Here is a 12,400-nt window from a genome sequence, read left to right on the forward strand (position 1 = left end):
CAAATTTTTTCCCAACTTGTAAGTAAACTAGGCTACATTTTCCAGTATAACACGCAACACGCCTTGCATGCGCAACTTTGCAAATATAAGGCGTGTTGATTAGTCAAATGGCGAATCACCCTGGCTACTACCTCAGTTTGCTCAAAAACATTTGAGTAAGGCTGTTGATGTATTTTGGATAACACTGAGAGGTAAACTGTGACGAGAAGTACAGCCGGCAGGTTACGAGTCGTTACCAGGGTGTAGCCAATACTGGAACAACCCCGAGAGATTAGTGCTTTCCGCGTTTCCTGCGGAAATTACTGACAGTTCTTACAAATGTAAATTCTGTACCTTAATTCTTCATTATAACAGACACATTCCAGGTACGCAATTGTCTGATCACACAGTAAGTCTAAACACTTGGGTTATCCTCTTTAAAACATGCACAGAATTTTATCTAAATCTCTTTTTTTTAGTGTTCCATGTTATCTTTTTGCTGTACAACAGTTTGAGCACAGATTGGATTTAAAAATTCATATTAAATCTGACATAGCTAGATTATGTATTGGACTTGAAAGTAAATTTAAAAAGTATTTATTCTAACTACTGATAGAAACTTCTTAGAACTAAGCTGTAAGCTTCGCTTGGCTTTCCCCTCTGCTTTTCGTCTTTTCTTTTTTTCTTCCAGCATTTCTCACACCCCTCTGGGATTCACTGAGGCCCTTAGCAACTACAACCCCCCCCCCCCCCATGCTTCACTAACCTGCACACAGCAGACCCAACCTGCCCTTCAGTTCTTTTTCACTTCAGTAACTCTGAATTGCAGGTTAAGCTCTCTATGTACTACCTAGTGTTGAGTGATTGTGTGTCCATGCCTAAAAAGGAGTAATGCTGTGGAATGCCTACCATTGTAGTACAGAAGGTAAAAGGATCCTTTTAAATTGTTTATATTAATGCGTGCTATGTGGAAAATGGGCCATTGATAAAACTACCACGGCCTGTTCAAAGTTTAAGCAACTGTTCAGTTGTGTTTTTAGCATTGTAAAATATGCCCATATCAAGTTAAATTCATTTAATCTACTTCTTGTTGGGAAAATATATTTCTAGATTACTAGTGTGCCACCAGTAACACTAAACTTCATATTTCAAAGAGAAAAGTGAAGTTTGAACTCAACTATCTGTTTCCAGTCACATTTGATAAGGACATCCCCCCCAAACACACACACACACACACAGTTGTACAAAAAAACAACACAAACAATGGAACATCTCTTCTCAGTATCATCTTCCTGGAGCTAAAACGGTCAACGTTTTCCAAATTTCCCTGGTAATTCAGTTTATATGTGTTACATCTGGTTACATAGTCTGGCCACGCTGAGTTTTGGGTCATTCCTAATAGCTGTATAGATGGGTTTGTAAAACAAAGAGCTATTGAGCTGAACTGAAGAGGGCCGTGTGTTACGCGAGGTTATAGGTCATATCACTGCTGGGTACCAGGAATGGGTGGCAGCCATTCCAGACAGCTACTGACCCTGAATGTTTTATCAGCCACCGGTAATGCATGTAGTGATGCCAAAACAGGAGGGATGAGTTCTAACAGAACTGACAACAATGAAGTTTGAGGCAAAGCAAACAGGTGAAATTAACCCCAATGTGCTGATATCACCAAGGGAGCAAAACATCCGATTTCCGTTGTTACGCTGAAATACTTCCTTCTCCATCATAGGGCCCCACGTCCTCACTCTGAGAATGTACTTTAGTGTTCAGGAATTTTACATACTATCTTCTTATACGGTGTGATATGTACTAAATCTATGTGAAGGGTTTTATCTGAGATAGTCATTCCCTGGTTGGACACGTGTGTGTGAACGCCTGAGGTGTATCTATTTTTGAGTGTGACTGTGTGGTGGATTCGGGAGACTGTTTTCCGTGTTACAGACGTCATTCTGTAGAGCGTAGAAGGACCAGAAATTTGTTTTCATACACAATGTGAAGGTCTATGGAAAATACTCATGCTCACTCTGGTATGAAGTGCTATTTAAGAGATGTGAGAGGCTCTATAAAAAGCGCTTTTTCGAGAGAACAATCGCCCCCTCAGGTTTCCAGAGGGACCCTTAATTTTCACCCAGAAACCCGCTTTCACACATTAAAGCGTTCGCTCTCTGAACACACTTTTACGCAAGTGCTCCTGTTTTCAGCAACCGGAATATGTGACAAAAAAGGATAAACTCACACATTTATGCGTAACGGCAGGACTCCGGCCAAAGCCGAAAACAGCACATGGTTACATCACCACGTCGATGTCCCTGATGACGTAAAAACCAGGAGGCCTGCCCATCTGTGGATTCACTAGAGATCTACCCTCTGCCTCTAAAGAGTTCTGTTTTTCTGAGGAACTGGATTGACAGGCTATTCGCCTACACTAGTTCCAGAACATCGTGGAACCCATCCAAAACTTGGCTTGGCCTTTTCCCAAATAGATATTTTATCCCATATTTAAAAGGGACACTGGCACGATTATCCTATAGGGACTGTACTGTCTTCAGCCTGATTTAGATTTTGGAGACCAGCAGAAACACTGTGCCATATTCCCACTGCTGAAGGAAGATAATATTGCCGCATTCTCTGTTCTGTACGGTATAGTGAATTGAGGTCCCTGTTCTGATTGCAATGTGCTCCTCAACTTTTAGCGGAGTTTAAACTGATTATTTTGCCTTCATACTGACATCAGCAAGTTCAGTCAAGTTCAAAACCTGAGATTCACAAATGTGTTTTAAAAATTTAACATGAGCTTGGGTTCATAAGGTGCACTAGGTGCAAGAAATGATACACTAGCACAAAGTGTATTATAAATGTAGGTGTGTTAGAAATGACACACATACTCACACACGACCAGTAATCTCAACACTCATTTTTAGGGTTTACTCACTGTATGGATATTTAAAATATTTACTCACTTCAAAAAACAGCACAGCTGAAGTGCACTCTAGCTTTTCTGGGTTTACAAAGCACTGAGGCATCACTTCTGTTAAGAACACTAGTATAAAAAAGTGTTTTATGAATGGATAGACTGACTAATTGATATACACACAGGCAGATTATGTTATGAGATAAGATAAGATAGACTTTATTGTCCCGAAGGAACAATAAATAGATTATGTTACTTACACATAGGCTTACAAGCACATTTACACACACTCACTGATACACAAACGCAGATTTACTCCCATTCACATGCTTACACACACACTAACACACGTGTGCTTACACATACGCAATCTCGTGCACTGTAAACAGAGGAATCAGGAAAAAGCATGGCTCACAGTGCTTAACAAGATTTAATGTACATTTATTCTTAACATGTGGAACATTGAGTATAAAGATTTATGCTGAATAAATGATATTCATTGAGGCAGAGGAACAGACATAATTTACATTATCTTCTTGTCTTTGTATTTTCTTGTCACTGTCCTTTTTATTGACTATTATCTTGATTAACAAATATGCACATTTGCAATACTGGATGAAAAAAATAAAAGGGTTTGGTTCTTCATTTATTTGTTAACATTCCTAGGAACCATCTGAACATTCACACCTGCCTGACAAAATGGCTGCTGTGCCAAGCTCTCTGCTGTAGAACAGAGAAGAGATGAACCTTTGCATTAAGCTCCCCTTGTGTTCCAGCTGGATCAAATATGTTTATAATAACATTAACAATAATCATTATAATAATTAATAACTGCCATTTTATAAAAAAGGACTAACTCAAAGTAAAGAGGAAAAATAGGGTCATGTCCAATGTACAGCGTTTATATACATATTGCCCAAAATGGCAAAATATGGAGGAAAAAGAAAAAAATGCAATACAAACACAAAAGTAGGAGGGAAATCCTTACTTTCTGGAAGTTTCAGGGTGCCACTCTGATGGTGCAAGTCAATGTAAGAAAAATAATAAATAATAAATAAAAATGTTTTGTTTTTTCATTTTGCTAAGAGACTTATACGACACTGCCCACTTGGGGCCAAATTCATGTATTGCAAGTTTATAAAATTCACCTTTCCGTTTCCACCTACCGTTTGCACTAAATGCTATTGCACAGAATTTTTAGATGGACACATTTACATTGCGTGATTAAAATTATCGTTTTCTTTCTTCTCAATGTAGCAAGATTATCTACAGTATTTCTCACAATTTAAATAAATCTGCTTTCCCAAACAAAAACACAGAGATACAAGTATGAACATTTACGAAACTCCGAAGCATTAAAAAGGACGGACTCCTGTCCAAAGTCCAAAACATTCAAATTAGAAAAAAGGAAAATACTTTTCTTTTCCAACACATGATAACAGCAAGTATTAAATATCTGTATTCAAATGATAATATTTTTAAATAAAATTGTTATCGGGGCAGAGGATATATACATATATATATATATTTATTTATATTTGAATATAAAAGCTTCTATTTTCTCTTTTTAAATAAAAATATAAAAACCGCAGATTACGCCGCAGGCTTCGCCCACGCCCTGCTGAGCCCCGCCCCCAATGCGGTCCTGTCAGGAGCGGCTGATCTGAAAGAGCACCTCGCACACGATGGCCGCCACCGCGGAACTCAGCGCCGAGGAAATGGAGACGTCCAGCAGCCGGCCCTCGAACAGGACGAACTCGGAGCGGTTCTCCTCCAGCCGGGCCATGGCCAGCAGGGCTTTGGCCGCGCGGCACATCATGTTGACGCTGGGCGGCTCGGAGGGCGCCGGCCCGCGCTGGCTCTGCGCCATGGCGACGCAGTCCTCCAGGAAGCTGACCAGGGTTCCCACGCTGCCCTTCTGCACGGCGATGCCGCGCGCCGCCAGCGCGTCCCCCTGCGCCAGGTTGGACAGCACGGCCACCCCCATCTCCCGGTACACCTGGTTCCGCCGGTCCGCCACGTAGCGCAGCAGCGTGGTGTACAGGCGCTCTTGCCGGGAGAGGGGGGGCGTGGCCAGGAGCAGGTCCACGTTGCCGTCCTGCACGCTCAGCTTGCAGAGGCACTCCAGCACCAGTCTCTGGGGGGTGAGGGCGGAGTGGGGCCCCGCCCTGGGAAACGGGTCCTGGGACTGGGCCGAGGGGCACACCATCCAGTGCAGCAGCCCGTCCAGCAGGGGCAGGCAGATGCTCTCGGGGTACTGGGACAGGTCCAGCTGACCCGAGATGTTGGCCAGGGTGACCATGGTGTTCTCCCTCAGCGTCGAAAGGCAGTCCCACCACCACTCGTCCTTGCTGCAGGCCAGGCTGCGTTCGCGGTCCCGGTCGTGATTGGGGACGCTATCGTGTTTGTGGTTGTGGTCGCGTTGCTGTTCGTGTTTTCCGGTGTGTTCTTCGTTGTGGTCCTCGTCCTCTTTGCGGTTGTGCTCGTGTTCGTGGTTGTGTTCGTCGTTCTGGTCCTGCTTATGGGTGTGCTCGTGACCGTGTTCGCAGGCGCGGTCGTGGTCTTGTTCGTGTTTGCGGCCCCCGGCGCGGTCGCGGTCCTGCGCGTAGGCGCGGGGAGCCCTGCTCCTCTCGGGGTGCTGGTGGTGCAGCAGGACCAGGCGGCCCAGGATCAGCACCAGGCCGGCGTGCTGCGACATCTGGACGTCGTTTCCGGGTACGAAGGACAGGCCGCGCAGGATGTTGGAGACGCAGACGCAGCGCCGGGACAGGGCGTCCTGCCAGGGTGCCGCGGTGGAGAGCGGGGCCTCGTCCCACGTCCGGGGCTCCTCCTCCAGCCGCGGGGCGGGGGACGAGCCGGCAGGAAGAGAGAAGGGGTTGCCGTCCAAAAACACGCCCGAGTGGGTCCACGGCACGTCCTCTGTCGCGGTCCCTTGCTCGTTTCGCCCATCCGCCTCGAGTGTTCGAGACCCCCTTCTCTCGTACGGTTCGCTCCTGCTCTCAAAGTGGGTCTGGATGTGGGCGGTGGAGTCTCCTCCCCCTGCCTGCCAGTGGAGCAGGCCGCTGGTGAACTCCTCCCCCTGGCTCGGCTCCTCCCACTGCTCTTCTACAAACAGGCTGTCCACAGGCACCACCTTCAAGGGCAGCCGGTCGTACTTGCTGGCCTGTTTCAGTGTGGGCTCCTGCTCTACAGAGGATGGAGTGTTCTCTTGGGACTCCTCTTTTTTCACCTCTGGCTCCACTGTCTCTGGGTCGGATTTATCCTGCCTGGGCTCTGCTTCTAGAGGCTCCTCTGTTGGCTCCACCCCCGCCTCATGGGTGCTTTCAAGGGGAGGAGCCTCTGACTCCATCTCTGTCTCGTTTTGGAGGACGGGGCCACAAAGGAGGGTCTTCTGGCCGACTGTGCCCACCTCGTACTCCTCCAGGATCCCAAAGATCTCCATCACGCACCTCCTGAAATACTCCACCAGCAGTTCCAGGAATCCAGGCAACTGAAAAACCATTTAATCCATCATTAAATCCTCCTCCTCCTCTGAAGTGCACAACCCTGTTATACAAGCAGGCAAATGACCTGGATGATTATACTGGTACACTGATTACCCAGCCCAGGCATACTCAAATCCAGCCCTTGGGGTCAGTAGTACTGCTGGTTTTCATTCCTCATCTGTAATCAGGGACTAATTTAAACCGGATGCACCAACTGAATGTAATCTCTGGCCAATCAGCGACATTATTGGACTACGGCCTATCAGGAAGAGAAAACCAGAAGTTCTGCTGACCTTGAGGGCAAGATTTGAGTTCTACAAATTCTTACAAATTAAGACAGTTGTGTAACCATCAGAAATGGGAAAGTGCTAGCTTGTTTTTAGACACCACTTATTTAACTACAGAGTAATGAAATGCGTAAATGGCTATGTATTCCCTGCTGATGTAACAAGTGGGAACAGCGGGTGTAGGAGTGAATGTGAGAGAGGGAGTGAGGGAGTGTGGGCGCAGGTGGGAATATTGCCTGGATGTTTCTCAGAGACCAGTGAATCAATTAAGGAGCGTGTGTTTCTGGATAAGATTTTATGATCTGTATAATGTGCAGATCACAGAGAAACAGCACAATCTAAGTGTGAGAAAATTCAGCTTCATGAACCTCAAACTCTGTGGAGCTATCAAGCCATGCCTTTATCAACCAACCATTGTTTTTTTATACAACATATTTGATTGGTTATGAGTCAGTGAGACAGAATGTGGTAGCGTCACCCACTAATGGCTTCATCAATAGGAAGAGACTTGTTCAAAAAGTAGTGCATCTTAAGATAGCACTGGACTGAAAAACAGGAGCCTATAGAAGGCTATCCTGTAATTAGGCTGGGCAGAAGAACACTATAGTGTATCTGAGCTATTGCAGAAGAATGCTATAGTGTATCTGGGCTGGGCAGTGAAGGCTATAGTGTACCTGGGTTAAGCAGTAGAAGGCTATAGTGTTCTTTGGTGGGGCAGTAGAAGGCTATAGTGTACCTGGGTTAAGCAGTAGAAGGCTATAGAGTACCTGGGTGGGGCAGTAGAAGGCTATAGTGTTCTTGGGTGGGGCAGTAGAAGGCTATAGTGTTCTTGGGTGGAACAGTAGAAGGCTATAGTGTACTTGGGCTGGGCAGAAGAAAGCTATAGTGTACCTGGGCTAGGCAGAAGGAGGAGACAGTGCTGTTGTCGTACAGTAGGACGCTAATGGTGTCCAGTGCCCAGGTGCTCTCTGCCAGCAGGCCTGACTTCAGTGACATCATCACTCGCCACGCCTCTGGTGTTCCTATGGAGACCGCAGGGCGTGAAGGTGAGGGGAGGGATCTGAAGTGTGCTGTTCTGAGCTGCCTTAATAGTAAATTACTGAACCAGGGTCTCCTTCTACTGACGGAACATTCTGGACTATGCACTCAATGAGAAATAGCAATGCTTGTTGGAGTGAGCACTCTATAACATACATTTCTGTGGGAAATAACCCTGCTTTCTTTCCAGACTATGAACTTGATGAGCAATAACACTGCTTTCTGCAGTATGCACTCTGTAACACAGCTTTCTAGACTGTACACTCAATGGGAAATCACAGTTTTATGGACTATGCATTCCCCTGGAAACAGCACAGCTTTTTAGACTACGCATGCTGGGAAATAAAAGCTTTTGGGAGTATGTGCTCTTAGATACAGCACAGTGTTTTGAACTATGCAATCCAAGGGAAATAACACAGATTTCTAACCTATGTACTCCCTGGGAAGTAACACAGCTTTCTGGATTAGTCTGGTATGTGTAAGGCAAATGTGTTGCTGTTGGCGGAGGTGGTTGCAGTGTCCTACCAGTGTCCTTTGAGGTAATCTTGCGACGCAGTTTCAGGATGGGCATGGTGCACTCTACCGACCCCAGCGGGAAGTTGAGGTCTTGGGCTGTGGCCTGGGCCTGGCTGGCGGTAGATGGGGGGTGACCAGCAGGGCCGCCACCCTGCGACCCCGGTACAGCCACGCCCATTTTGGGCATCTTCATGGAGGACATAAAGGGCGCCTTACTGGGCGACAAGTGTGCCTCCATGGATCTCTGGAAAGAGGCGGGGCTTGGGGCGCGGGGGGCGTGGTTTGGCATGGAAGGAGGCGTCTGATAGGACGAGGGGAGCGGCCGGGTGGTCATGGCGGGCATGGAGCTGGAGGGGGGCGGGAGGAAGGCGGCCTGCCGCTGGGCCCACGGCCCATCGTGATTGGTCCGTGCCTCCATGTCGTCCCCCCGGCCCATGGCAGGGTACGGGGGCCCCTGGGCCGACGCCCCCTGTCTGCTGGGGTAGGGGTAGGGCATGTCCGTGCGTGGCGGCCAGGCGCCCGGCTGGGGCCCCTCCCCTGAGCCAGGGGGCCCGCCCATCATCTGGGGGGACATGGCCAGCTGGGGGGGCGGTTGCTGGGGTGACGGTCCGGAGGCCTGCATGCGCTCTCGGCCGTAGGGGTAGGGGTAGGGGCCCTGCAGGGGGCGCCGTTCGGGCCCGGGGTACCCCCCACCGTACTGGTTATACACCTCGGCCTGCTGGCTTCCATACTGCAGGCCAAAGCCCTCCCCCCCATCCTGCCGCTTTGGCGGGGGGCCATACATCCCCTCCATCGGCCTCTTATAGCCCTGTGTGTGAGAGAAAGAGAGGGAGAAAGATTAAGACAGAGACAGAGGGACTATAAGGGCCTCCATTGAACAACTATAGCAGTCAGAATTAGTACACACCAAGGGGACAGGATCAAACAACAAAAATATGCAGTACTGCATAAAAAAAACATGATTTTGAAAAACACAAATAAGAATAAAAATCCAGCCTCTGAACCACTACTATAAGCAGCGAAATCCCTGACCTGTTGCTGGGGGAACATCCCGGGTGGGTGTGCTCCATAGCCCATGCTGGGATACTGCTGACTGTATCCCTCGTGCCTGAGGAAGAGAGGATACACATACACATCTTATGTTACATACATACAGTTCCTGGACCTTTTATGTCTCACACATATACACACACACACACACACACACACACACACTATACAGCTCACACATGTAGACACATCTCACACACACAGCTGAATACAGCATATGAATCTCCAGGGGGGCACAAGACTTCTCACCTCTGCTGAGAGGGGTATCTGTTGGATGAGTACATGCTGGGGTCACTGTTGGAAGGTACCATGTTGCTCTGAGCCCCAGGGGGGACCATGCTACCCTCCAGTCCCATCACATGGTCTGGCCTGGTGTGACATGAATTCATGACATCATCTTTTACACACAAACTGCACCTGGTAGTCATTTATTTATAGTGGTGTTCAGTAAAGACCCAGATCAAATCAATTTTATTTGTATAGTACTTTTTACTCAAAACAGTCACAAAGGCACTTTATCAGAGTAGCAGAAAAAAAGCAAGAACCGGACTTGAACCCCCAAATAGCAAGAATATGAGGTGCTATTTTTAAGACGACTGACGAAACCCATTTTACTCATACATTCAGAATTTATTTGAAAAAGGCTGCTGCAAGTAAAGCAGTGGTCACTGATTTCACCAATGAAACAGTGTATAATGCTAAACACGCAGATCAATAATATCGCTAAGCAACAGGGATACTGAAATCTGTCTGTTAAGACCAGCAGTACTGCCGGTCATCACTCTTCCTCTGTGTTCAGAGACTGATTTAAACCTAGCAGCACACCAGGCGAGTGGGATCTCAGCCCAATCAGTGACATTAATCAACGAATTAACTACCAGGTAGAAAAGAAAGCCAGCAGCTCTGTGGCTTAAAGCGTCAGATTTTAGTGCCCCTGTCCAGCAAGAACAAATGGCCGCTTCTATCCAGGTGCGGCCTGTGCAGGGCGATTTATCTACAGGAAACAATGTAAAGGAACGGCAGCCGGCCGGCATTGGGTACATTACATTACAGGCATTTAGCAGATGCTCTGATCAGGGCAAATGTTCCTATTACACAACTTTTACATAGCAGTTACATTGCATCCATTTATACAGCTGGATATATACTGAAGCAATGCAGGTTAAGTACCTTGCTCAAGGGTACAACGGCAGTGTCCTACCCGGGAATTGAACCTGTGACCTTTAGGTTACAAGACCAGTTCCTTACCCATTATACTACAATGCCACCCAATCTTTTACTGAAATACCGCGGCACTTTAGACGTGAAGCCAGCTGCTACAGTATGAAAGAAAGGAGCTCACCTCCTGTCATACCCGGGCCCGTAGGGATACTGGGGGCGCTGGCCCATCCCCAGGCCGGGCATGGCGGCCGAGGGGGGGCGGCCGTACACGTCCGGGGCCCCGCTGTTGGGCATCGGGCCCGGCATGTAGGGCTCTGCCCCACTCACCACTGCGGAGGAGACACACCCCACCCCGACAAGCACAGGTTACACTGGCCCCCTCACACGCCGTAAATAACACAGTTCAGAACACTCAGCGTTTCAAGGCAACATTTTAATACTGTAGCTTATTCTTCTGCCTAGTTGGCTTTGCAGAGGTTAGGTCAGAATAGTGTTCACTGTGAACTGTGTTCTTGGCTAGAAATAGCTGTACAAAATAAGTATTGTACCTTACTGAACCTGTGTTCAGCAGTTGTCTATGACCATGAAATGCACTTTTTGTACGTCGCTTTGGATAAAAGCGTCTGCCAAGTAAATGTAATGTAATGTAATGTAATGCAACCTGCAGCACTAAATGTTTTTAGTTCCGAGCTTAACTTTGATTTTTAAGTTGTTACGCCAACCAAAATTCATTCGTTGTTTTGTTCAGAAAACTTAAATTTAATTGTTACAAATACTTAAAATTGAGTTTTAAGCTTTTCTAACAATGAAATGTTTCCTGAACCAGTGAATGCTAGTTGGCATAACTTGAAAAATCTAAGTTAAGCTCAAAACTAAAACATTTAGTGAAGGAAGTGCAAATATTCTGAACTTTTATTATTTACAGTGTACTTACAGCATAAGAGTGTCTGCCAAATGGCACAAATGAAAGTAAACAGCAAAATGTGTCTGGTAGCAGTTCAGGTAAAGCACCAAAACTTAGACACCTTAAAGGGGACCACAGGCCACTCAATGGACCTGAACTTGCAATCTTCTGGTTTCTGGAGGAATGGTTACTCAGCGCATGAGCATGATCTAAATCCATCTGTAACATTTCTACCAAACAAACTGTTGCATCCAGAAGAGGCGCCTTCTGCTTTACTTAGAAGAGAACTCATCCTTTAAATACACATCTGTTAAATATTATAATCAAGTAAATGGATAAATATCAGAATAACACCCTATTTTGTGACAGTGTATTACCCAGAGCAACAATAGTTTTAAAATAATTTTGTTCCACGAGGGGGCAGTGTTGTCTAAGAGGAGACTACCTAACTCAGTGAATGAAGCCACTGCTTTTCCATTTGAGTGGGAAAATGAGTCCTCTTCTTATAGACATCTTGATGCCATACAAGTCTGTATAGTTGTTTTTAAGGAATAGTTTCCCCTCTTTTTTGTTTGAAATGCATTTCAAGTGTCATTTTCACTGCTGCATGCATTTTGTTTTTACATATTTATACCTGTCTTTTTAACAATGAATGAACTGCTGCTTTAAAATGGAAAAAAGAAATAGTGGCAGGCGTGTGTATGGTGGCCTGAAAACTGTGTTGGAGTAAAACAAAGACCAGCTTCCTACAGCTGGGGAGAGTCCACCTCTTTCCCCATTTGGATTGTGGAAACTGTCTTACTTATTTTTGTTTACGTTCTATTCACACTGCATACATACACATTTTTAGATCTTGTCTTATTGGTAGCCAAACTATTACACACACATTTTGGGGTCTGAGAGGAGGGTCATAACACTGGGTCTTGAGATAGATTAGGGACACTGCCCCCAGTGGCTGGTGGACTGACCTTTCCTCATGCCAGCGAAAGGGTCTTGCATGCGTATGTTGGCAGGTGGCTGGTAGGGGGCGCCAGGGGGCAGGGAGCCGCGCTTCTGGAAGGCAGGGTCA

The 12,400-nt window shown here is 46.6% G+C and overlaps 1 protein-coding gene across 6 annotated transcripts in view; it reads right to left on the reverse strand.

The window, feature by feature from the left end:
• Positions 1-3,301: 3,301 nt before the first annotated feature.
• The window catches only part of LOC135252477 (AT-rich interactive domain-containing protein 1B-like), a 118,159-nt gene continuing 109,060 nt past the window's right edge, over positions 3,302-12,400 (reverse strand). For all 6 annotated transcript variants that reach the window (XM_064330620.1, XM_064330583.1, XM_064330609.1 and 3 more), the window contains 7 exons: positions 12,300-12,400; positions 10,609-10,756; positions 9,516-9,635; positions 9,249-9,324; positions 8,226-9,024; positions 7,554-7,684; positions 3,302-6,380 (listed from right to left, as the gene is read on the reverse strand). The exon at positions 12,300-12,400 is cut by the window's right edge. In XM_064330620.1, the coding sequence (XP_064186690.1) occupies positions 4,539-6,380; positions 7,554-7,684; positions 8,226-9,024; positions 9,249-9,324; positions 9,516-9,635; positions 10,609-10,756; positions 12,300-12,400 (3,217 nt within the window). In that variant the 3' untranslated portion in view covers positions 3,302-4,538. The remainder of the gene's footprint in view (positions 6,381-7,553; positions 7,685-8,225; positions 9,025-9,248; positions 9,325-9,515; positions 9,636-10,608; positions 10,757-12,299) is intronic.

This window comes from Anguilla rostrata, chromosome 1 (genome assembly GCF_018555375.3).
Source record: "Anguilla rostrata isolate EN2019 chromosome 1, ASM1855537v3, whole genome shotgun sequence".
NCBI lineage: Eukaryota > Metazoa > Chordata > Actinopteri > Anguilliformes > Anguillidae > Anguilla > Anguilla rostrata.